This window comes from Notamacropus eugenii, chromosome 3 (genome assembly GCF_028372415.1).
Source record: "Notamacropus eugenii isolate mMacEug1 chromosome 3, mMacEug1.pri_v2, whole genome shotgun sequence".
In the NCBI taxonomy this organism is placed as follows: Eukaryota; Metazoa; Chordata; class Mammalia; order Diprotodontia; family Macropodidae; genus Notamacropus; species Notamacropus eugenii.
In genome coordinates, this window is record NC_092874.1 from 137,284,568 (window position 1) to 137,310,253 (window position 25,686).

Below are 25,686 nucleotides of genomic sequence, written 5' to 3' on the forward strand. Positions count from 1 at the left end.
TCTAACAATTGTAGCAGTCTTAAAAACACATAATGGTGCTTCTAAATTTTGTTAAAGGATCATGACACTTTTAGTATACACAATTCTAAATGGAAACTAGCATTATTTTAAAATGGAGATGGAATGACTTTTCCAAAGACTTTTTAAAAATTGACCTTTTGGCTCAACTACTATTTAGGATAATTAAAATAACAGTTCATTTGTAGATCTAGACAAAATTTATGAACTTAATTTTTTTTCATTTTGTGATTGAGTATCAAGGTGATAATATGATGTTGAAATTATGAGACTATATTTTGGATTTGTGGAGGCAAATGTTCAAAGTCTCAGGTTCCATAGGAGTTTGGCCTTTTGATATGTTTAAATTTGAGGGGTAGGATATCATAGTGGATAACGTCAAGGTAATCATGGAATCAGGACAAACTGGCTCTAAGTTCTCTCTCTGGTACTTGTGTATATGTATGTATTGCAAAGGCAGTGTCTATACTGGGAGATCCCTAACGTGATGAAATCAGCTCCTAATAGGAGGGAAATGAAGAAGAAAAATTGCTTAAATTTAGTTATAAAGCAAAGTACTTCTTTCCAAATTTGCCAGATTTGAAGTCAGAAAGACCTGAATTTGAATCCTGCTTTAGAACACTTAATACTCACTGACTATCTCTTGGTCCTAGTTTTCCTATCTACCTCCTAAAGCTGTTATAAGTATAATCTATAGAGGTAGCTAGATGGATAGGGAGTCAGGAAGAAGTGAATTCCAATTTGGTCTCCGTAAATTACAAGCTGTGTAATCCTGGGCAAGTCACTTGGCCTCTCTTTGCCTCAGTTTCCTCATCTATAAAATGGGGATAACAACAGTACCTAACAAGGTTGTTATGAGGATCAAATGAGAAAATGTATTATCGACTATCTAGCAAACCTTAAAGTGCTAGCAAAATGCTAGGTTTATTTTTCACTTGAATCCTTCAAATATTTCAGTTCTACAAAAGAATTCCTGTGCCCTTTACCTTTTTTGTTGAAGGCATTATCTTTTAAGATCTTATTTTTAAAGGCATATTTTAGTATAAATTTAAACTAGTTATGGGCAAATCTCAGAAGATTCAAAAATGAGATTAGCAACATGAACCATCTAATTCTGCCTATTCAGGGAGTAGGAAAGCTTTCTCAGTGTTCTGAGTCTCCAAAATAGGAAGGAAATCTCCCCAGAAACACACTTCCTTAAAACACTGTCAGAGGCTTTCCATTTAAGCCAGAACCAGCGAATGAAGAGGTAGTAGGAAAATGGAGAACAAAAACGAAAAAGAAAATTATTGAATTATTTTGGATGATGTCCAAAAGTTTGAATTACAATTGTATAGTAGGGGCTTAATACAGTATTTGATAAAAGGAATAATCCCACAGTCATTGCCCTGGTGCAGGCCCTCCTCCCCTCACTCACACTTGGATAGTTTCAATAGCCGCTGGTGAGTCTGCCTGCCTCAAGTCTCTCCCCATTCCAATCCATCCTCCATTCAACCATTAAAATGACTTTAAGGGGCAGCTAGGTGGTGCAGTGGATAGAGCACCAGTACAGGAGTCAGGAGGACCTGACTTCAAATTTCATCTCACCTCAGACACTTGACAATCACTAGCTGTGTGACCTTGGGCAAGTCTCTTAACCCCAATTGCCTCATCCTGGGTCATCTCCAGTCATCCTGATGAATATCTGGTCACTGGATTCAGATGGCTCTGCAGAAGAAGTGAGGCTGGTGACTGGCACAGCTCTCCTTCACTCAAAGCAAAGTCAAGTGCGAGTCATGTCATCATTTCTCTGGTGGCATGGTCTTCTTTGGCAACAAAAGACGAACATACAAAATGACTTTACCAAAGTACTCCTTTCCTCAAAAAAGTCCAGTGGATTCCTATTGCCTCCTGGCATTTGAAGCCCTTCATAATGGAGCCCCCTCCTACCTTTCCAGTCTTCTCATACCTTATTCTCTAACACATCGTCTTTGATCCAGTAACACTGGCCTTCTGACTGCTCTATGAACCAGACACTCCATTTCCTGGCTCCAGGCATTTTCTTTGGCTGTTGCCAATGCGTAGGACTCTTTCCTTCACTCTGCCCACTGGCATCCCAACTAAAATCCACCTTCTACAAGAAACCATTCCCCACCATTCTTAATTCTAGTGCTTTCGCTCTGTTAATTATTTTCCTATTAGACCTACACCTAGATTATTTGGACATATTTGCTTTCTCCCCCAGTAGATTGTGAGCTCCTTGAGGACCAGAACCATCTTTGACTTCTTTTTGTATCCCTAGTGCTGAGCACAGTTACATAGTAGATGTTTAATAAATGTTGGTTGACTATTAATGTCTAATATAGAGAAATTTTTTGGTAAAAAGGAGGGAAAACTTTCATTTCTCTTAAGCAATTAATCAACAACCAAGTGTTTATTACCTGACTATTGTGTTACATGTACCATGCTGTGTGCTGCTTATTGAGATAATACTGTAACAGGTTCTGTCCTCTTAGATTCCATGAGGTAGAGCTTTGGGGGAGGGCACAACACTTATATAGGTTTATACAGACATTCAAAATTGACACAAGATAATGGGGGAGGGTGATGAAGATAGGCTTCATGGAGAACAATGGTTCTCAAACTTTTTCATTTTAAAACCCTTTTACATTCTTAGAAATTATTGAGAACCCCCAAAGACCTTTGTTTTATCTCATATCTCTTCATATTTACCATAACAGAAATTGTGACCAATATATTTTTAAAATACTTAATTTAGAGTAACAATAATAACCCTTTATATGTTAACATATATTTTCATGAAAAATAGCTATATTTTCCAAAACAGAAATTAGTGAGAAGAGTGTCGTTTTACATTTTCACAAATGTCTGGCTTTAACAGAAGATAGCTGGACTCTCCTTCAATGAATCTGTTGTGATATATTTTTTTGGTTGAGATATATCAAGCTAGGTAGTGCAGTGGGTAGAGTGTTGGGTCTATATTGTCCTGAGCAAGTCACTTAACCTTGTTTGCCTCAGTTTCTTCATCTGTAAACTGAGCTGGAAAAGGAAATGGCAAACCACTCTAGTATCTTGGCCAAGAAAACCCCAAGTTGGGGTCATGAAGAGTTGCTCACAACTAAAAAGATTGAATAACAAGAACAAAATATGAAGAAAGTCTAACCTCACACAAACAAGTAGGTGGAAAAGCCAGGAGTATTTTAGTAGGCTTTTCAAATAGTTCCTTATGTGTTGGGAAGCTGTTAAGCTCATGATGACATCGACGTGTTTTCAAAAATTCAAATTTTTAACTTGAAAACTCAAATTTTATCCTTTGCAACAGATATTGTCAGTTATTTTCCTTGAAGTAACAGGCTTGTTCCAGAATAAATCATCAGATTAAAAAAGTTACTCAGCATTTTGAATATTTCAGCACTACTTGTCTTTGTTATCAAACATTCACATAAAAGAAAATCTTTAATGATTAGTTGGTACTGCTACCAGATAAATACAAGTAAAACCAAAGTTCAATCATGCTTGTAGACCTAACCATTTATAAGGCAAAAATGCAGTTCTGCAATTGAAATATTCAGCCTTCATGTTTGTAGCTAAGTCTGTTATTCAGGCCACTATGGTACCCTTGTGAGAGAATGAAAATGAAAAAGGCAACAAATGCTTAGTATTATTGTATAAATGCTGTGCTTTCAGCCCTGTGGACTACCTGAAAGGTTATCAAGCACTTCCAGCAGTCTGCAAACCACACTTTGAACCACTGATGTAGAAGGTAGCATCTGAGCTTAGCCCTGAAAGAATCCAGAGAGTCTGAGAATAAGAGTTCATTCTGGATGTGTAGAATAGTCAAGCAAAAAGTAGGGAAACAGAGCAATGGAGTATCATGTATGAGGGGCAGTTGTGCTTTGGATATGCTGACTAAATATTTTCAGGATGTCTAGATTGAAATGGCCGTTACTCAGGTGGTGATGCAGGGCTGCAGCTAAGGGTAGAGGCTCAGACTAAATAGGCGGATCTGGGAGCTATCTGCAAAGAGATGAGCATTGATCCTTGGTGAGCTGATTAAATGTCATAGTGAGAGGGGGCGAGAATCTAGGACACAACCTCAAGGATTCCAACTATTAGGGACTACAGTGGATGACTTTTGAGTAAAAGAGTTTAAAGAGCAATTATCCTACAGGAAAGAGGAGAACCAGGTAAAAATAATGTCACAAAAATAGAGAGAAGAGGAAGTATCCAAGAGAAAGGTGTTAAAAGTGTCAAAGACTTGTAATGAGGTGAAAAATAAGTTCTGAGACCATTAGATTTGACAGTAAGAGATCACTGATGACTTTGGAGAGACCAGTTTCAGTTCATGATCACAGGCTGACATGTTTAGAGCACCCATGTCCTAATATGTAAAATGAGGATGATAGTATCTACCTTACCTTCATTATAAGGTTATTGTGAAAAAAGTTTTGTAAACATAAAAAAATCATTCATTAATGCAAATTATTATTATATAATTCTACCTTGCATGTTATATTTTGTTCACTAAACTGAATGGAACTTCCTAAAAGTTTGGATTGACATTTTTTTGAGAGGTACGCCTGCTTGAGAGGGTTGAGGCTACATCCCATTAAGAATGAATGGAAGTCTTTATGATAAGACATGGTCTCAGGGTCTGGGCTACCCCTTCTTGCTGAATTTATTAAAGGGAGCCATGCTGGGAAATTCAAGGAGAAGTAATTTGATTCCATCTTCTGTCTTTTCTGGCAGATTGCCCCCATCTCTTTGTCTCTGTCTGTCTGTCTGTCTGTCTGTCTGTCTCTGTCTCTCCCTCCTCCCTTCCCTTCCTTTCCCCTCTTATTCCCCCCTCTTTCTCATCACTGTTTACCAGCTGGCTCCTTCTCAACTAAATATAAACAAACCCATTTTTCCCTTATCCATAAAAAAACCCCACTTGATCCTACTTTTTTGCTACTTACCGTAGGATATTTCCCTTCTCCTTTGTGGCTAACCTCCTTGAAAAAACCATCTACTAATCAACTGTGAATGACTTAGCTATTCTCAGCAATACTGTGAACCAAGACAATTCCAAAGGACTCATGAAAAATGCTATTCACTTCCAGAGAAAGAACTAATGGAGTCTGAATACAGATGAAAGCATACTATTTTTCACTTTATTTCATGAGTGTTTTTGATCTGTGTTTTCTTTCACAACAAGAATAATATAGAAATATGTATCACACAATTGCACACACACACACACACATACACACACACACATAGCCTATATCAAATTGCCTACTGTCTCAGGGAATGGGGAGATGAAAGAGGCAGCAAGAGAACACTGAACTCAAAATTTTACAAAAACAAATGTTAAAAATTGTTTGGAAATGTAATTGGGAAAAATATAAATCTGTGTGTGTGCGGGTGTATGTGGAGAGGGAGAGAGAGATCTACATAACAGTAGGTTCTTCCTCTTTCTCTCTTCTAAACACTTCGAAATCTAGCTTTACCATTCAGCTTGACACTACCCTCTCTAAAATTACCAGCTATGTCTTAAATTATCAGATATAAAGGGTTTTTTGGTGTGTATGTTCTCAATTCTGATGTTTTGTGTCCTCTCTCTAACTTTTGATACTGTCAATTATATTTTCCTCCTGGATACCTCCTTCTCTCTCAACTCTTGTGACACTACTTTCCTGCTTTTCATCCTACCTGTCCAACTACACTTGGTTCATCCACTACATTGATTCTCCAGTCTCTATCATGCCTACAAATTACGGGTGTTTATTAAGATTTTGTCCTAGATCCTTTCCCCTTTTACTCTGTCCATTATCATTATGAGCCCTTATGGGCTGAATGGTAGTCTCTATACAGATGATTCTCAGGTCTATACATCTAGCCCTAATCTCTCTCCTGAAAGAGGCAAAAATCACCAACAGCTTTTAGGAAATCTTTTATTGAATATCCCATAGCAACCTTAAATTCAACGTGTCCAAAACAGAACCACCTACCACTATGCTTCCAGTCATCCAGATCTACAATGTGAGTGTCTTCCTCAACTTTTCTTTCTCCCCCAATATCCAATCTATTTTCATATCTTGTTGCTTCTACTTTGTATGTCTTATAAATGTCCCCTTCTCTCCACTCACAGAATTCTCATCCAGACCTCCATTACCTTTCACCTCAACTATTCCAATAACCTATGATCTCTCTGCCTTCCAGTCTCTCTATCCTCTCAGTTACGTACTTGATGTCATTGAGAAAGGAATTACTGAATGTCATTATGTACATGTATTACCCCAGTGACTATGCTTGTATTCTAATGTCTGTGAAGTTTCTTCTTTTTCTATCAAGTAAACAGACTTTTAGAAGGCACTGCTATTACTTATAATTTTATCCTCAGCAAGGGAATATAGCTTATTGTTCTTATTTGCAGAAAGCTCAGGGCTCCATAACTGTCAGCATCTGTCAAGAGAAGGTTGGTTAAAGTGCAGAGTGGATAAAAGGGCTCATTCTTACTTAATGAATATTTTGCGTTATTCAGACCCTGAATTGGAATGCTGTTTACTTTTACCTAAGTGATGCAGAGGTAAAAAATGATCACCACCATAGTGCACTTGGGGCAGTAGAGGCAGAGAAATAGGACACAAAATGGGCTTTACTTTGTTAAAAAATAAATTTTATTGACACATTAATTTTTACGTTGCTTAAATTTCTCCCAGTATCTCTCCACTTTCTCCCTCTTGGAAAGCCATCCCATGAAACAAGATTTTAAAGATGAGGAAAAAAAATAAGAATCAACACATTGTAAAAAAAAAAAAAAAGCCAAAAGCATGTGCAAGGTTCCATATCCATGGGACTTAAAATTAAAAAAAAAATTATTTCAATCAGCAAAAATCTGTTCCCTCTCCCACCCACCCACATATCCCCAGCTGAGAATGAAAGAATATAAAACCTCTGATACAAATATTCATATTCAAGTAAAAACAATTTCCATATTAGCTATGTCTAAAAAATGCATGTGTTTCTTTCATTCTTTAAGCTTGAGTCATCATTAGTCCTCTGGAATTGTGGTTGGTCAGTTCTTAAGCCTTTCAAAGTTTTTTGTCTTTATCATATTGTCATTGAATAAATTATTCTCCTAGATCTGCCTACTTTACTTTGGCTCAATTCTTACAAGTGTCTTCGGGTTCTCAGACACCATCTCCTTTATCATTCTTACAGGACACATATTCCATCACAACTGTATACCATAACATGTTCAGTTATTCCTTACTTGACGAATACTCCCCTCAAATTTCAATTCTGGGTCACATGAAAAAAGCTATTTTTTCTTTTACATTCTTAGTGCATAACACAAAACAGGTAAGAAGCCCTCTGCTAAAGAGACTTCTCTAAAGGCCCATACTTTGAAACTGTGCTCTCATCCCATGTGAACCTGCTTCTTCTTGGCCTGCTGTATTGGATGGATCCACATGCGAGCCTCCTTTCTTGTCACAGTTTCATCCTTTGGAACTACAAATGAACAAATGCTTCACACAGAGGTACCAGAGTTCCATTGGAGTTCATCTTTGCGTGTGTCTCATGTTCTGTTGACAGGGGAGGATGCAGCTTTCCTTTTTAGAGAAATCCTCTGGATTGTTTCTCTTCTGTCACTGATTCCAACTATTGCTTTTCTCCTTTTTCTCAGGTTATTTTCCCCACTTGCAATGCTTTTCATATAAATCCATCCCACTGAACTCAGTTTGATGACCCTTCATTGGGTCAGGTGAAGCAAGAGGCATGTTTGTAGCTGGCCTCATGGAGTAAGGAATAATAGGTAGCATTTATATGTAGCATTTTAGGTTTTTAAAGCACTTTACAGATTTTATATCATTTGTTATTTATGACAAGCCTGGGACTTAAATGCTGTTACTATCCCCATTTTATAGATGAGGAAACTGAGGCCACATCTGGGCTGAGGCTTTCCCGACCTGAAGCCTATCATTCTACCCACTGCACCGTCTAGCTGCCCAGGAAGATTTAGGTTCACTTCTGCCACATACTGGCTATGTAATCCCGAGTAAGATACTTAATCTTACAGTTCTGAAATCAATTTTCTAAATTGAAAAATAGTTATCTGTTAAAATTGGTAATATTTTCAGGAGTTTCCCCACACCAATGAAATCTCAGCTCTAAAACCAATAAAATAAAATTTTCAAGGACCAGGTGCTATGGATTTGTTTTTGCTGTTCAGTTGTTTCAGTCATGTGTGACTCTTTGTCACCCCATTTGCAGTTTTCTTGGCAAAGATCCTGGAGTGGTTTGCATTTCCTTTTCCAGCTCACTTTACAGATGAGGAGACTGAGACAAACAGGGTTAACACTTGCTGAGAGTCACAGAGCTAGTAAGTGCCTGAGGCTGAATTTGAACTCAGGTCTTCCTGACTCTAGACCCAGCCCTCTATCTGCTGCACCATCTAGCTGCCCTGTGCTATGGATTAAGCTTATGTTCTTCTAGGGAAATACAGATAAATAAATATAAAGTCAACACAGGAAGAAAACATCACTAGTCCCTTGGAGTCACTAAAAAGGCCTCCCACTTCGAAGGGCCCTTGAGAACTGCCACGCTGCTCTGGCCCAGACTTCTTTCAAGACTTCATTTCAAAGTTCACTTTCCTGAAAAACTTTGACTCTGTTAATTTTCACTTCTGGCTATAGTTGATAGAGCTTTATGAATCATTTTTATTTTGTTCTTGAGTTATCTGATCTTGTTGACCTATCCAAAGTGAAAATTCCTTGGAGGTTTGAGCTGAGTCTTCTAAGTCTTTGGTCTCTCTCACACCAAATGGTACAGTAGGCTTTTAATAAATGCTCTGGAAGGGGTGAATGAATCTGGGGAACTGAGGAAATCAACATCTTTTCCTTTGAACCATAGGCACTCTTAAAAAAAAAACAACTAATACAAATGTCCTTAAATATTAATGTAAAATACATAACGAAGGAGGACTCTAATTTGTGGGTCTGAAAATGCTATTTATGAAATATATTTTGTAAATGTGTGAAGAGAATGAGGAGTGTTAACTTAAAACTGTAGAATAATCTAAACAGCCACCCTAAAAAAATTCCCACTGGTGTTTTAATGAAATGTTATTTTACAACTTCAAAGCTCGTAGCAATATAATTAGTAATATGTGTAATCTTTATTACCAATCTTAATCTTTTTTATATGACTGAAAAATTATTTTATGGTCACACAATTAAAATAATGCTAAAAATGTCAGCATAACAGAATTAAACTAAAGTAAGTACTACAATATTGTACCCCAAACTAGATCATTTAAATGCAAAATACTATGTATGGGCTATTTGTCTGGGCTAATGTATGTTAAGGGAATTAAACAGTAGTTTGTGTAGCTGGAATAAAAAAGAAAAAATAAGCCCTGTTCTGCAGTCTTTACTATTGTTTAACATGCTGGGCATATTAAACACACTTACATATGGGCCACTTGAGGAAAATTTATTACTAGAAATTGGTGACTAGTCACATCACAGGGTAGTGGAAGGAAAAGTCAGAGGGCAAAGTTGCCAGCAACACTGTGTGCATGTGTTGGCATATGTAAGCACATGAGCTAGAATTCAGTGCTGGTGAAAATGGGTCTGAAATGTGGAAAGATTGCATTGAGTATTCAAAAGGCCTCTTTTTCACTACAGAGGTCTGAAAGCAAGATCACTGACTATAAAAAAAAGTTTCACTTTTGACTTGTAGGTTCCCAAGACCAAACGTTGGTTATTTGATAGGCTTTCCTTAGGACTGAAAGTTTTTCTTTTTTGCAGAACTCAGCAATGCCTCATTTAACTGATCGACCTTATTACAAGGTGAGTAAAGAACTCACAGCAGCACGATCTTAAGCATTTTCTTCATCACTGTCCCTGCAGTATGGCAATCACTTTTACGATTAATCTTGTGTCATTTGCATGCCATTTTCTTTAGCACGATATTTTGGAAAAATTAATTTTGACCAATGCTTTTGGCATCAAATGATGTATAGCAAAGGTTAAGAAATCCGGTAGTCTCTCACTGACACATATTGATTTTTCAAAATCGTAAAGTCATTACAGCCTTATGTAACTTACGACAACTACAAAAAAATCTACCAAAGGCTTGGAGTGTTTTAGAATGTTATGTGTTTAATGTCACGATTTGGCTGTTAAAAATAGGATTGTCTTAGCTATTATGATTTAACAAATGATGTGACCTATTAACATTTACCTTTTTGATTTCTAGGTCCAAACACAAGTGGAAAACCCAACTAGGTATCACACACAGCAAGCAAATCAAGTTAAGCAGTACCTGACTCTTGACACCAAGCTGCCCAATCAAACCCTCACGCTGACTCATCCACAAGCCACAGGTGCCACACATTTGGTACAGAATGGACATGTGCCTCCTGACAGTGAGATCGGGATCACAGAAAATCCAATCACCAAGCTGCTAGCTCTTGGGAAGAACCATGAAAATGTGGTATGGAGCATATGACTAATGGCTTTGAAAATTATGCTTGGTTGCTTAAGAACAGGAAGCAAGGATAGAGAGGAATCAGAAGTAGTACAATGGAAAAGATGGGTGGATTGAAATCCCATTTTCTACCTTCGTGACTTTTAGTAAGTCACTTGACCTCTCTGGGTCTCAGTTTTCTCAAGAGGTGAACTAGAAAGTTTCTAAGGTCCTTTCAATTCTAAATCCATGATAATATTTCATTTGAAGAAAATGTTTTGTTTTACAAAAATTTTATATATGTGTAATGATACACATATATGTGTGTACATACACATATAAACAAGATGTTTTAAATGATTGCAGTTCTAGAACTATTCAGCAAATTAAGCCCAACTCTGAAAGTCATTTAGGTGGTATGCTTTTTCTTTCATTGAAAATAAAAAGCAGACTATCCTCACATACCACTTGGTTATCATTTTTGTTTTTTGAAAATGAATTTGGATAAAAAAGAAAGAAGAATTTGAACTCAGAACTTCCTTATAATTCCATTAAGTCTATACACACATGAGGAGAATAAGTTGATTATTAACTATTAATAAACTATCAAGGACAAGAGGATATATAGATACCCATTTTCTTTTTTCCTTTTTTTGATTTTATTTTTATTTCTATTTAATTTTTTCCTCACTGTTGTGTAAAAAACAATTTTTAGCATTGTTTTTTTTAAAATTTTGAGTTCTACATTCTCTCTCATTCACTGAGAAGGTAAGCGACTAGATATAGGTTATACATGCGCAGTCATGCTAAACATATTTCCAATAGCTATTCACTTTCAAGATGCATTTTGATATAGGAGATGACTCTTTGGTGGGGAGGGACAGAAGGTGAGAATGCATTGGCATGGTCTTATGCTGAGTGGAACTTGAGAATATGAACTTTTAGATTTCTCTTAAGCAAAATATATGAGTCAGCATGGTATAGTGATAGCCGTAGAGCCTGGAAGACTTGGGTTCAAGTTCAAATTCTTCAACATAACCATCTGTGTGACTGTAGACAAGTCACTTAATTTCTCAGTACCATAAGACAAATCTCTAATAGAACAAAGTATAAATAAGTAAATGACTAGCATTGACAGAAGGAATTTCCATACTGGAAATTCCCTGCACAGATGAAAACACAGTCCTGATCAAAAGACAAAACAAAATCTGAAATATACTCCATTTTTTTTTAAACCACTAGTCAAATCAGCCTTTCACAGTGAGCAGGACATTGCACAACTCAGCCTCTCCAGAGGGATTCCTGGGGCCATAAACAATTCAAAGACACTCCCCAAACTCCTACCTGCAGAGGACTGGGCCAGAGGGAATTATCTGACATACAGAATTTTGAGTTTGGTTAGAAGTTGTTGGCTATAAAACAGGCAAATGTATTATCCCATGGTACTGCAGATGTTTTTCCCTTGGCTATCTTTCAGTCATGCATTAGTTAATTCAATTAAACATTTATTAAGCATCTATTTTATATATAAGGTGCTGTGCTGATCATGAGATTCCAAAGGCAAAAATGAAACAGCCCTTGGTCTCAGGGAGCTTGTGTTATGCTGAATAACATGTAACAAGGTCATTTGAGAAGAACAATGGGAAGAGTCAGAGAAAGCTTCTCAAGATATTCACCACATTTATTAAGCGTTCACTTCGGGTCAGACATTGTGCTGGGAACCACAGGGGGATACAATCATTAAATAAGACCTTCTAATTATTGAAAATTGGGGGTAGGGATGAGAGAGGGCCATGAATAACTATGGGAAAGAATGTGGTAAAAGATATAAGGGAGCTATCCTTAGAGTTCATCAGTAAATCAGAAGGAAGGATGACTTTGGCTTAGGAGTACAAGAGGAATGGTCATCAGTGAGATCATATTTGAGCTTGGCTTTGGAAAAATAGGTAGAATTACAACAGAAATTTGGGGGAGGCTATTCTGGGAAAAGGGCTGGCCTGAGTGAAGGAACAGATGACAAAGGTATGCTTAATAAGATTAGAGTCCATTTTAGCTGAACTATAGGCTGCACATAGGGGGGAACAGACTGTGAAGCTAGAAGGACATATTGATGCCAGATGATGGAAGGACATTGGATACCAGACTGAGAAGTACAGCTTTTAGTCAACGAAGTACAGGAAGCCAGGTAATGTTTTTGAGCAGGAGAAAGACACTTACAATCTTAGAAGTCCTCCATATTGGTCATCCAATCCTACCTTCTACTAACACAGCAAGCACTCTGCACCATCCTTCTGATGGGTAGTCCTTTAGTTTCTGTTTAAACAAGGTGAGTTACAGAACATTCGCTGCCTTATAAGGGAACCCATTTCATTTCCAAACAGCTCAAAACTTACTCTGAAGGCTGTCGAGGGCCACCTTAGCTTTCTTGAGCAACTCAGTCAATGTGGTAGGAAGATAGATCGATCTTCCCTTTATTTATGTATTTTATTTCATAGACTGGAGGCAAATAAGCTGGTTATCAAATTACAGCAATAGTACAAGCGTGAAGAGATGAGGACCTGAGAAACGGGCGGCGGCGGCATGGGAATGATGGAACAGATGCGACAGATTTCAGAGGGAGAACTGACGAGATCTGATTTAGAGCATAAAAATAGGGAGGGATCACAAGTTAACACTGACTTTGGAAGGTGACAGTGCTATTAATAACAACAGGAAAAGCCAGGAGGAGAAGCAGGTTTCTGGGGAAAGAAGAATTCATTTCATGACATTAAGTTTGACATGTTGATGGAATATGTAGGGGAAGATGTCCACTGGGCAGCTGGAAATGTAGGACTGTATCCAGAAAGAGAGGTATGGACTGAAGGTAGAGACTTAGGTGGTGATGACTGAACCTGGATGAGCTAGGAGATTACCTGGGAGGGGGGGAGGGCGGCAGGAAGAAAAGAGGCCAGTGAAAAGAGTAAAGGAGGGCCAGAGATAAGAGGAGAGCCCAAATAAGTCATTGTCACTGGAACCAAAGTGGGAACGAGTAAATGAGCTACAGTGTCAGGTCAAGGAGAATGAGGCCTGAAAAAACACTGTCATTTGGAGATCATGTCTAAGAGGGCACTCTTAATCTCAAACTGCCTTCCACATTACTGGTATTCTTTACATAACAAATAAAACGAATGGATGAATGAAGAATGTGTAGTTTGAGCAATTAGGTCAAGACCAGCTTCTATTTATTTGTTTAGCATAAGGGAGGTCTGAGTTTATTTGTAAACGAAGGGGAAGAACTAGTGAAGAGGGAGAGACTGAAGATATAAGATATAAGAGAGAAGATAATTGATGGATCAAGGTCCCAGAGGAGACTGGAAAGTATGGGAAAAATAGAGAACATTTACCTGGAGTGGCTTCAATATCATGTTTTCTTCTGGAGGAAAGACAAGAGGAAAACAATCTTTTGTTCACTGTGACTTTTGGTATTCCTCACCATTTAAAAAACCACTCATTTTTCTCTGTCTTTGGATAACGGTAAATTTTATTACATAGGTAAAAGGAAAAATTGGAAAATGTAAACCTGCTGACAATAACAATCATTGTTATAACTCAAAATTTCTAGAGACTAGATAATAGATAATTAGATAATAGATGATAATCATAAGCAAACCATCTATAATTATTTTAATTTTAAGTGGTTCTTAAGAAAATCCTAGTAGAGATAACTAGCCGAGGCTAGACTCCTTATCATTTTCAGCCACATTATTCTTGATTCTCTGAAATCCAAGGACATCTTGCCTAGGATTTAAAATTAATGAAAAAAATGAAATATTTTGACCCATCCACAGGAGTGTCAATGTTCTTACACTATTTGTACTCACTTTTTTTTATTGGTTTTCGTAGACTGAGCCAAGAACATGGCACACACTCTACCCCTATGTACTCAGAATGGCATTTTAAAATATCCCCTTTTCCCATGTACAAGAAAAAAATTGTAGGAAGGAGGAGAAAGGGAATAATAATGAAAAGAAAGGATTAAGGAAATAGATTGAGAGGGGAGGTAAGCTGTATTAGGTTTTTAGGTCTTCTGACTGGGTATGCAGGTATCTATTTGTATGAGTGTTTACTAGAATTGTAATTCAACCCTAATCGTGCAGAAGTTTTGTTCAAAAGTTTTGTGTGTTGCTATAATGCAGCAACACAACCATTTTCAAGAACAAAAAGAGGGTTTTGTGGGCAAATAGACAGATTTATTAATCAGGGCTCCTATTTGCCTGGACTTTGAACCTTAAAGAATGGTTGAAGTACTTAAGGGTAATAGCCTTGTTCCCTTTTTATATAGAGAGCAAGCTGCCTTTCTCTCTAGTACAGAGGTTCCCAAACTTATTTGACCTGTCCCTTTAAAAAAAAAAATTACTCAGCACCCTCCTGAAAATCTACTTTCTTTAACCTTTTCTTTTTAATCTGTCATTTTTAAAAAATGGAATATATATTTTTTAAAATGATGCATCTTAAATTTAATAATTTTTTGTTAATTTGTGAGGATTTTCCTGCATTGAAATTTTGATGACACAACATTGTATCATGTAACTATATAGTATTGTATTGTAAACAAGTTATTACATGCACATATTCCTGCCAATGCATCCTGGACTTTCTGACAATGCATGATACGCTCTCCTGCCAACACTTACTGATTAAGACCTGTTGGCAGACTTAAGCACTGATTAGTTATAACTTGCATTTTGTGTGTTTACTTGGAAATAATGTAATCACTATGAGTTTAACTCTGTACAAATGGTTTTTCAAAATTTTCTTCTCTTTCTTTACGCTTCCGCTGCCCCCTTACTTTTATTCAACACCACCCAACCGCACCTGAGGCTACTTACTCCAGCCCCCATCTTTCCAGCACCCCACAGGGGACAGTATTGCCCACTCTGGAAACCTGTGCAAGTAGATCATGGAGCAAATATGGAGAAAATCCACTTAGACCAAAGAAGGGAAAGTTGATTTATAGAAGTGTCCCAGTGATTACTTATTGGTCTCTGTTTTAACATAATAGAGATTGTTAAAGGGAGCTAGGTGGTGCAGTGAATAGAATGCTGAGTCTGAAGTCAAGAAGACTCATATTCATAAATTCAAATCCAGCCTCAGAACTAGCTGTGTGACCCTGGGCAAGTCTCTTAACTCTGTTTGCTTCAGTTTCCTTATCTGTAAAATGAGCTGGAGAAGGAAATGGCAAAAGTATCCAGTATCTTTGCCACCAAAACCCCAAATGGGGTCACAAAGAGTAGACCATGACTGAAACAACAGAACGACAAAGAAATTGTCCATTATCCAAAGGCATCCAATGAAATGGTGGCAGGGACAGGTTTCCTGGTTTCTGAGTTGGGGCTTTTTATACTCTATCTGGTTGCCTCTGGTTCACTTTGTTGCTTCTTAATTATCTTCATTTTCAGTGAGAATATTTTAGCCACATAAAGCGTATGGATTGACCATTATTTTCACACATAAAGATGTTGGGGCCATTACATAGATGCCACCATAACTTAATTTATCAAGTGAAATCATTCATCAAGTTTCTGGCCTATAGTGAAAGCCTAACAAATGCTCATCAATTGAGTGATTGTAGGAATAAGGTAGCCTTTATGATCTTGCATATTTATTTTAAGTATGTTATATTTTGCTAGATGGATGATGTTTTTGAGAACATAATCAGCATGGAATCAAATTTTAACGATAAAAGAGCAAGTTGTCCAGAAGATCCACTCCTAATACAAAGAACGGTGAGTGTTTTTAAGTTTTGATTGATCTGTGTGTCATAAAATGAAATAGGATAGAAATAAAACTTAAAATTTTTAATTACTACATCCTTATTAATAAAGATATTAACTCAAATGACATTTTTTCCTCCTCTTTAGTGACTGATAAAATGTATTTTCTGTTCAAAAAAATTTTTTTCTCAGTATAGTAGAAAAAAATCTCAGCAACAAACTTTGTCAGAAGTAGGATTCAAACCTATTTAATTGTGTGTCCTTGGGCAAGTCATTGGGCCCCTCTAATTCAATCTAATTCAGCAAGTGATTATGCTAAGGGCTGGAAATAAGAAAACAAAAACCTAACTGTCCTTGCCTTCAAAAAACTCACATTCTACTGGAGGGATACAATATATAGACACATATAACACAATGTAATTTGCATAGAGAAAGAACATTGGTATGTGGAGTAATCAAGAAAGGCCTCCTCCAAGCTCATTAAGAATAATGTGAGAAACTGTAATGAGGAAATCATACGTTCCTGCCACGGGACAGGGCTCTGTTTTTTTAAAAAAACAAAAAACAACTAGGGAGGGAGAAACTGGAATGTCAGCTTTGGGGAAAAGCTCAGTAGTACAGGTTGACTGGAAAGCAGACTATTGGAAAAAGAAGAGTGTGAAATAAGGCTGAAAAAGGGGGTGGGAGGCTTTAAATGGCATCCTGAGGATGTATTGTATTTGTATTTCATCTTTGAAGCATCAGGAATTGGGTTTTGAGCACGGGAATGGCATGGTTTTTGCAGCCATGTAGAGGATGATCATGTGTAGTCTTCTTGTCTGACTCTTTGTGACCCTATTTTAGCTTTTCTTGCAAAGAAACTGAAGTGGTTTGCCATTTCCTTCTCCAAACAAGGTAAATGGTGGTTAACCAGTCAGTACTGAAGTTGGCCAGGTAGACTAAGGTTACGTATGGATTTGGGGGTCATCTGCATAAGTATGGTCATTGAACACATGGGAGTTGAGATCACCAAAGGAAAGGGTTTAGAGAGAAATTATATAGATAGGTATTTCCAAATTTTATATATGTGTGTGTGTACATATTCATATACTGTGTATGCATATATGGTTGATCCCCATTATTCACAGATTTTGTATCTGTGAAATCAATATTCAAAGGTGTTTTCATCATTCACAGACATACTGAGTGATTCAATGCATGAGTCCCGGCTGAAGTTGGAACAAGGCAATAGCCTGCCTTCTTTCACCCTATAATTTGTTGTGGTTATTGTTCAGCCGTTTCGGTTGTGTCTGATTCTCTATGACCCCATTTCTTGGCAAAGATACTGGAGTAGCTTACCATTTCCTTCTCCAGCTCATTTTACAGAGGAGGAACTGAGGCAAATAGGGTTAAGCTAGTGAGTATCTAAGGCTGGATTTGAACTCATGAAGAGTTCTCCTGATTCCAAGCCCATTGCCCAATCCATGGTGCCACCTGGCTGCCCCTGGTCTATCGAGTAACACTTTTTGTTGCTGTTATTACTGCATTTGTGTGCTATTTTTAAGGTGACTTTGCTGTTTAAAATGGACCCCAAGCATAGTGTTGAAGTGTTGTTTAGTGTTCCTAAGCTCAGTAATCTTAGGACAGGTAGGATGCAGTGTTGCTGGCTGTGAGTTCAATATTCACAAATCAGCAATACAGTCCATCCAGAAAAAAAGTAAGAGAAAATTCTCTAATTTGTATACAAGACTGTTCCAGAAAGTGCTAAAGTTTACAAGAGGTTCACAAGAACTTAATCCTGTAAGCAACTCTAAGAGCAATGGTTCAACATTTGCTATTTCAGAGTTCATGGTGTCTTTATCAAAACTATCCACTGTGAATGATGAGAATTGAATGTGTATACACACACACACACATATATGTGTCCACACTCATACATATCATAATTTAATTTGGGGAGATTAGGAAAGATTTCTTATAGAAGACAACAGAGCTCGAGCTGACTCTTGAAAGCAGTAAGCAAGGGATTCTGGAAGGTGGAGTTGAGGAGGGAGTATAGGGGACCCCTCATGTTAAAGCATAGAAATAGGAGCAATACATAGTGAAACAAACAAAAAAAAGGCATTGTGGGACCAAGTTGTGAACGGCCTCAAATGAAAAATAGAAGAGTTTATATTTTTTATCACAGGCAAGGGGGAACTACTAGATTTTAAGTAAGGAGCAACATGATCAAACCTGTACTTGGGAAAATCGCTTTAGCTTTTTGGGTGGAAGACTGGGTTAAAGTAGGGGGAGACTTGAGACAGGGAGGCCAGTTAGGCAGGGTAGTAACCTAGGTGAGGCATGGAATTACATACTACTCTGGAGAAACCATTTAATCTCTGCTTGTCTCAGTATCCTCATCTGGAAAATGAGGATAATACTAATTGCACCTTACCTCTCAGGGCGATCTTGAAGGTAAAATGAGGTATTTTGTAAAGCACTTTGCTAACCTTAAAGCATTATAGAAATGCTAGTAATTATTATTATTCTTGGCATTTTGGCAGGGGTAAGGGTGAATAGTATGTGTATGTGTGTGTATATATGTGCACACACATATACATATATGAATATATGTTAAAGTATGTAAAGCTGATCAGGTTAGTAAAGGGCCATTGGAGAAGATGGCACTGGAGCTGAAGCTGGAAGGGAGGGAGGGGTCCCAAGTCACAGAGATTTAGAAGAGTAAGCATTACCACGATGGCAAAGGAAACTTCTTTGTGAGGCCCATAAATGATGTTTATGGCGAGTGCAAGGTCATGTAAAGCATTCTGCACCGTGTGTGACTGATGTTGAAATCGGGACAAATTCCTTCTAGATTGGTCGATCCCTTCTTTCACTTGCAGCAATATGCAGCGCAGTCCAAGGACGGCATCTCATCTGTAATTGTTCACTTAACCTTTTTGTTACTAATTAAAAAATTAGCAAGGATGCCAGATGCAGTGTATATAGATCCTTCTTCAGGACTCCTCTGGGGATTTCCAGAAATTTACATCTTTCCAGAAAATAAGAGAAAAAAGGTGAGCACTTCAAATTCTGACTTTAGTTAGGTTTGGTTTTTTTTTTTAACAACTTAAATTAATGATATGAATTCTGAGCTCTCTGGCACTCAATATGGCTCAGGAGAAAAAGCGCTGGGTTTGAATTCCAACCACGTCACATACTGTCTGCTAACTGTGGATAAGCCCCAGAGCCTTAGGTTCTTGATGCTGGGCTGGGAAGGCAGGGTTGGACTAGATCCCTTACAGGTCTAAATCTATACAATTGTGGAAAACATGGCCCTTGTTGCTTGAGTACAAAGGATGTTGGCTTATTTTGAGGGCTATAAGTTCTTATTTTGAATCCTCGAGGAATTTCATAGAGTCCCTTTAATCCTTTCATTTCCAGAAGAGAGTTTCTTTTCTACCAACATTTCTCTACCCCTACTCTCAATCTGGCCATTTAATGATTGCTGAAGCACTTCATTACCACTGATGAGATTTTAAAGTTGGGTTTTTTGGGTTTTTAATGTTTTAAATTATTATTATTAAGTTCTTAATTATAATTATCAAGTTTTAATTTATCATTTATTTACTTATTAATTTATTTGTTTTCAGTTTTCAACAATCACTTCCGTAAGTTCCAGATTTTCTCCCCTTCCTTCTCTAAGACCACATGCAATCTTATGTGGGCTCTACACATACGTTCCTTTTAAACACATTTTCACATTAGTCATGTTACACAGAGGAATTATAATGAATAGGAGAAATCATGAGAAAAAAATATAACAAAAGAGAAAATAGCCTGTCTCGTTCTGAGTTCCAACTCCATAGTTCCTTCCCTGGTTGTGGATGGCATTTTGCATCCTGAGTCCTTTGGAACTGTATTGCTGTGAAGGGCCAAGTCTATTCAAAGCAGTCCTTGGACACTGTGGCTGTTACTGTGTATAATGTTCTCCTGGTTCTGCTCACTTCACTCAGCATCATATAAGTATTTCCAGGTTTTTCTGAAGTCCTTCTGCTCCTCATTTTCTATAGCACAATAGTATTTCATTACTTTCATATACCACAACTTGTTCAGCCATTCCCCAATTAATGGGCAACCCCTCAATTTCCAGTTCTTGGCCACCACAAAAATTGCTGCTATAAATATTTTTTACATGTGAGTCTTTTTCTTATTTTTATGATCTCTTTGGGATAGACCTAGAAGTGGTATTGCTGGGTCAAAAGGTATGCACATTTTTATAGCCCTTTGGTCATAGTTGGGTTTTTTTTTGTAAGTTTAATGCCCACACTTTGTTCTTTTGGACTAGCATTCCATGATCAACTTTATTGAGGATTGCTATTTCAAAGATTCTACCTCTTGAGTTTCATCTCATGTTTAAAGTAGAATAGTTATTAGATAATAAATTCTACATATCTAACTTCCTGGAATGAAAATATTATTTTCTTATTGTTTCTTTACCTTCTAGATCAAAGAAAATGGGCTTAATTTTCTGCAAACTCCTTTACTCTATGTATGAATTTTATTTTATTATTTGAAACATCTTGTTCCTCAACATATATATATATATATATATATCTTTCATCATGATTGTCTTTTTCTTTGGAACTGATTTGATTACAACATATCCATTTCTTGCATATGTTATACAGAATGCAATATTGAAATTATGTTAAATGCATATGACACATTTCAGAGGATGAACAATTTTTCTCAGTTGAGATTATTGACCATTGTAAATTCATATCCGTATTCAACTAGATACTTTTGACAATAACTCTAAATTATTTTTAAAGATCATAACTTTGACTAGTATTTTTTGGAATGTAGGAACATATTTTTTTGGGAGGGGGAAGAAGAACAAATTTGGATGAAGTAGACCATTGGCACAAACCTCAAATGCCAAGCTCTGTCCTCTAACTAAACCTTAGAGCTAGAACCTAGAATAGTGGGAACTGGGATGGAATGTGAAAATTCATCTAGAGGGCAGGAACTCTACCTATTACTTAGCAAATACTTAATATACTGGTTGAATCACTCACTGGCCAATATAATCGTTTAAATATTTAGTTGTGTAACTTTCAACTGAATACAGAAATCATCAAATTTCCTTTAATATTATTTCAAAGAGTTTCTCATTCCTTACTAACCTAGTGGAGGTAGAATTGAACTGTTGAATTGCATAGGATCATAAATGTTAAACCCAGTTGACTGTTTGAGACCAGTCAGCTTCTTCTTGCTTTAATATTTTTACTGACTGGTGATCTCTGCCTAGCTCTGTACAACTCACCCATGTCTTCTCATCCTTTCCAACTTTCATAAATCCGCCATATAGGATTTCATCCATATGTGGTGGGACCAAGTTGAAAGAACTTTCAGTGGTAAAGAAAGAAGCTTATATTTGATCATACTCAATATGGAAAGTGGTGTGGAGAGTCTTGAGCTTAAGGAAACTCACTTTGGTGCTTGTCTGGAGGATGAACTAGAAGTGAGAGACAATTGAGGCAGGAATGTTATATAGGATGATATTTCTATAATCTAGGCATGAAATGTCAAGCACATGAACTAGGGCTATGATAGTATGAATGGAGAGAGAAGGACTCAGATATTGTAGAAAAAGATACATTTAGCAACTGATTGGAAATATGGGGTGAATGAAGAGGTGACGATGACATCAAATTTTAAGCTGGAAGGATGGTGGTGCCTGTGATTGGGTAGTAAAGATAACGATTTCTGTTTTAAAATATGGTTTGAAATATTCAATAGATCATGAAGGATTAGATTTCATAATTATGAAATCATTGATTACTATGGAGAAAAAAAGTTTGGGTAAGATGTTAAATAGCTTCATTGAGAGAAATATCCAGCTAAGCTATTTTGTTTATGGACCTATAAAGACTACACTGAATATAGTTTAAGTTGATATCATGCTTAATCTGGATATTAGGGCATTCCATGGGTTTTCAAAAAGCTTGAATTATTATTTTTTCTATTTCTGATGTTTTCTGCTATTGTTGGGAGACACCAATTTATCTCCACCAGAGTCCTGTTCTTGTGCCTCTGAAAGGGAATCAGTCCATAACACTGGAATACAAGGTCCAGACCCACCAAAATGGAAAGTCTTTGACTATGGGGCTGGCAACAAACTTTATGCCTCTATGTCCAAGGATCAGCATAACTACATTTGCAGAGGTTTGCTTACAAAGGGTTATTTATGTATTAATGAATTTTATTGCCTGAGGTATTCTTTAAACTATGGACTATTCTATTAAACTGTTTTTTGAGTTGGGGAGGGGGTTGGGACCTGCATCATAAGAGGAAGCATCCTTATAGATGAAACTGTGGACCCTTGAAGTTAATAGCCTAAAAAGTGGGCTTCGTGGTTCATCTGGCAATAACTCTTAAGGTAAGCATATGAGCATTAGGGTGATCACAATTTCCTTAAGCAAAATTAGATTACTGCTATAGGAGAATGTTGGAAATGGCATTTGTGATTTGGGTGGGGATTGGACAAGTTCCTTTCAACTTTCTAGCTGGTAAGATTTTGGTACATTGCAGTGAGAACTACAGAATATAGCAAATTGTAAATGTTTTACGTATATATGCATATATATGTATATGTGTGTATACATATATATAATTGGGGGCTGGAATTAGAGTATGTGGGTAGTAAATTATGTCTTCTAAAGTGAAAAAGAACAGAGGCATTGACAGTGGGGCTATAGGATCAGCTGGCTTTGTTCATTCCTTAGGGATCGGCCTTCTTTAGTTTTTTGGAGGTTTATTTCCAGGCTAAATTCTCCATGCCTCTATCTGTTAATGGAAATATTGATATTTGATTAAGTGTTTGTGTCAGTACACTAAAAAAAGGAACATGTGGTAATAAATTGAACATGTGCCAAGAGATTTTAATGACCACTTCCTGATGATAACCACGTAACTATTAATTTTCATTTTTGTTTCAGAAGGAATAAATTATTTTCATTAGAGAGTTAGTTTGTCAAAATTCATATAAGAAAATGAGACCTCAAGGAATAGTTTTCCTTTGTTCATGAAGTCTATGTTCTGATTTTCACATACTCCACCCCAGCCTCCAATGAGGAATGATTTATTTGGGGAGTAGTGAGGAGATTGCCAGTGATGGCTTTTTACCAGTCGCTTGGTGATGCTGGTGTAGCACTTTTTACATGGTAGATACCAAATAATCACTGCACCAACTCACTCACTTAGTCATTAAGATGACCAAAAAGTTTTGCCTCAGAAATTCAGTTCCCTGGATTAGTAAGTGTATCGTCAGTCAATGCATGCATACACACATGCATGGAGAAATTAGAATCCATGAAAGACAGAGGTTAAATAGTTTTACTAACTCCCAGATTCCAGGGGGTGGCATATAGTTTTTAGAAAGAAATATCAAATAGCTATTTCCCTTTCATATTACTCAGTGAGAATGATTTTGTTATGATGAGGAAAATACAGCTGCCACACATTAGAATGGATAATGTTCTTCCCTTTCAGAGGTACATGTAATTCTGCTGATCTGAGTAACTCATATCTTCATCTTATTTTATAGCTATTTCTTCAGCCAGGTAAATATAAATGCTGGTGGCATTTGGCAATCTAAGTAAACTGTTATAGTTCAAAACCATTCCAGGGATGAGGACTGAGTAAATATTAACAACCCCATTTGCTTAGCTGAGTGACTTGAAAATATGCATAACATCATTCGGGGAGCTGTTGTCAATCACATCCTAGACCAAATCAGTCTTAAAGTCCAAGGAAGACTCAAAGTTCACTTCAGTGCAGACGTTTTAGCCTAGCCCTTCTGCTTCTTATTTGCAAGTATAAGGCCAAGAGAATGATGAAGGAGAAAGAGAAAACCATTGCTATTGTGAAGGTTATAGACTCTCCAAAGTTCAGACTGGTGAGCAAGTGAATTTTGGATATCTTTCAGTGTCTTGAGTGGGAAAAGTACAGTAAAGTAAATGCTGAGCAAAAACTAATAATCTTAGAAATAATAAAAGAAGGTATCTTTAAAACAGACTATCAGAGCACATGGAAACAGAGGCTAATCTACTAACAAGCTTTGATAGCTGAGTTGATAGAATTTAGTGCTGTGTACTCTACGAACACTTTAAAATTCTATATGTTTTATTTTCTACAGGATTGTTAGAACCAAAGCAGTGTGTTGCTCTAGCCTTTTCATTTAAAGGGTAAACATTAAGGACAGATTCACCTTGGGAAGAAACTATATGCTCATTTGTTCAAGTGCTTATATGTTAAACTAGTTACCTTTTATTGGCTATATCTAATAAATATACTGGGTACACATGAGGTACATATATGTATATATGCCTATAAATGTGAAAAAAGTATCATTCTCCTCCTATGTTGTATTTTTTTTTGTTCAACTCAAGCTTTAAGAGATAGCTAGGTTTTTAAAATTTGCTTCTCGTATAATTTTTTGCATTATTTGTACTAAAAAAAATGAGTGGGCTTTCCCTCTATGTTCAATGTTTATCATCTGAACCTCAGAGCCTAGCTTTGGCAAACAGAAATGAGGCAGGATTGAACTCAACAGTGCATCCTAAAACTGCAAAAGTACTGTCTACTGCATTTAAATGAATAGGAGCCCCAAAGGAAAATGTGTTAATCTTTGAAAAGCTAAGCTTTTCATGTATGCATACATTGTACATGTACATGCTCCCCTACTGAGTTTTGCATTTATGCCTGTAGTTTATCTTCCTTTTATGTCCCCAGTTGTTCTACCTAATAGCCTCATGCTAACTTTTCCCATCAACCCCTTTCTGTAATAGTATGGCTGCATCTCCACTGGAAAAGCAAAGCAGAGGAGCCAAGAAACAGTCTTAAAAACTCAAATAGCCTTCTTCCAGGGAGACAAAGGATGGCATTATGTCTGAAGGCCTCAATAAGTTCCCGTGTCCTTTCAATTAATCATTCATTCAATAAATGTTTACTGAGTATCTACACAGCTATGCTTTATGTGTTCTGGGGAAAGCAAAGGTAACAGAAGAAATAGTCTTTGTTAAAGACCTTGCCATCTTCTTGGTAAGACAAAACTAATACAGAAAGTGTTATGACAAAAATCATTAGCCTTTGTGGTACATATCGTACATGGAATAGAAGTTTAAAAGAGGCAGGCAAGGATCAATGGGTTAATGTAATCAGGGAAGACTTTTAATCAGGTGCAGCCAACACTGACTGGTACTTAAAGAGTGAATAGAATTTTGAACTGTGGAAGGGGAAAATGAAGGACATTTGAAGCAAGGTTAATACATTAAACAAAGATAGGTCTAACCAGAATGAAGAGAGCTTGTTGGAGAGAAAATGGAGATATGGTTGGATAGATCAGATGAGGACAAGTTGTAGAGGATCTTGAAAGGTAGGAAGAGTTTAGATTTGATGCGTTTGCCAATAGGGAATCATATTAGTCTTG

General features: G+C 37.0%; 1 protein-coding gene across 3 annotated transcripts in view; it reads left to right on the top strand.

The window, feature by feature from the left end:
* TFEC (transcription factor EC) overlaps positions 1-25,686 on the top strand; it is an 89,844-nt gene that overhangs the window by 40,724 nt on the left and 23,434 nt on the right. The window contains exons 2-4 of one of the 3 annotated variants that reach the window (XM_072652979.1): positions 9,816-9,857; positions 10,267-10,503; positions 16,146-16,241. In XM_072652979.1, the coding sequence (XP_072509080.1) occupies positions 9,816-9,857; positions 10,267-10,503; positions 16,146-16,241 (375 nt within the window). Of the gene's footprint in view, positions 1-9,815; positions 9,858-10,266; positions 10,504-16,145; positions 16,242-24,009; positions 24,154-25,686 lie in introns of those variants that run through there. The other 2 variants (XM_072652980.1, XM_072652982.1) reach the window with 2 other exon arrangements.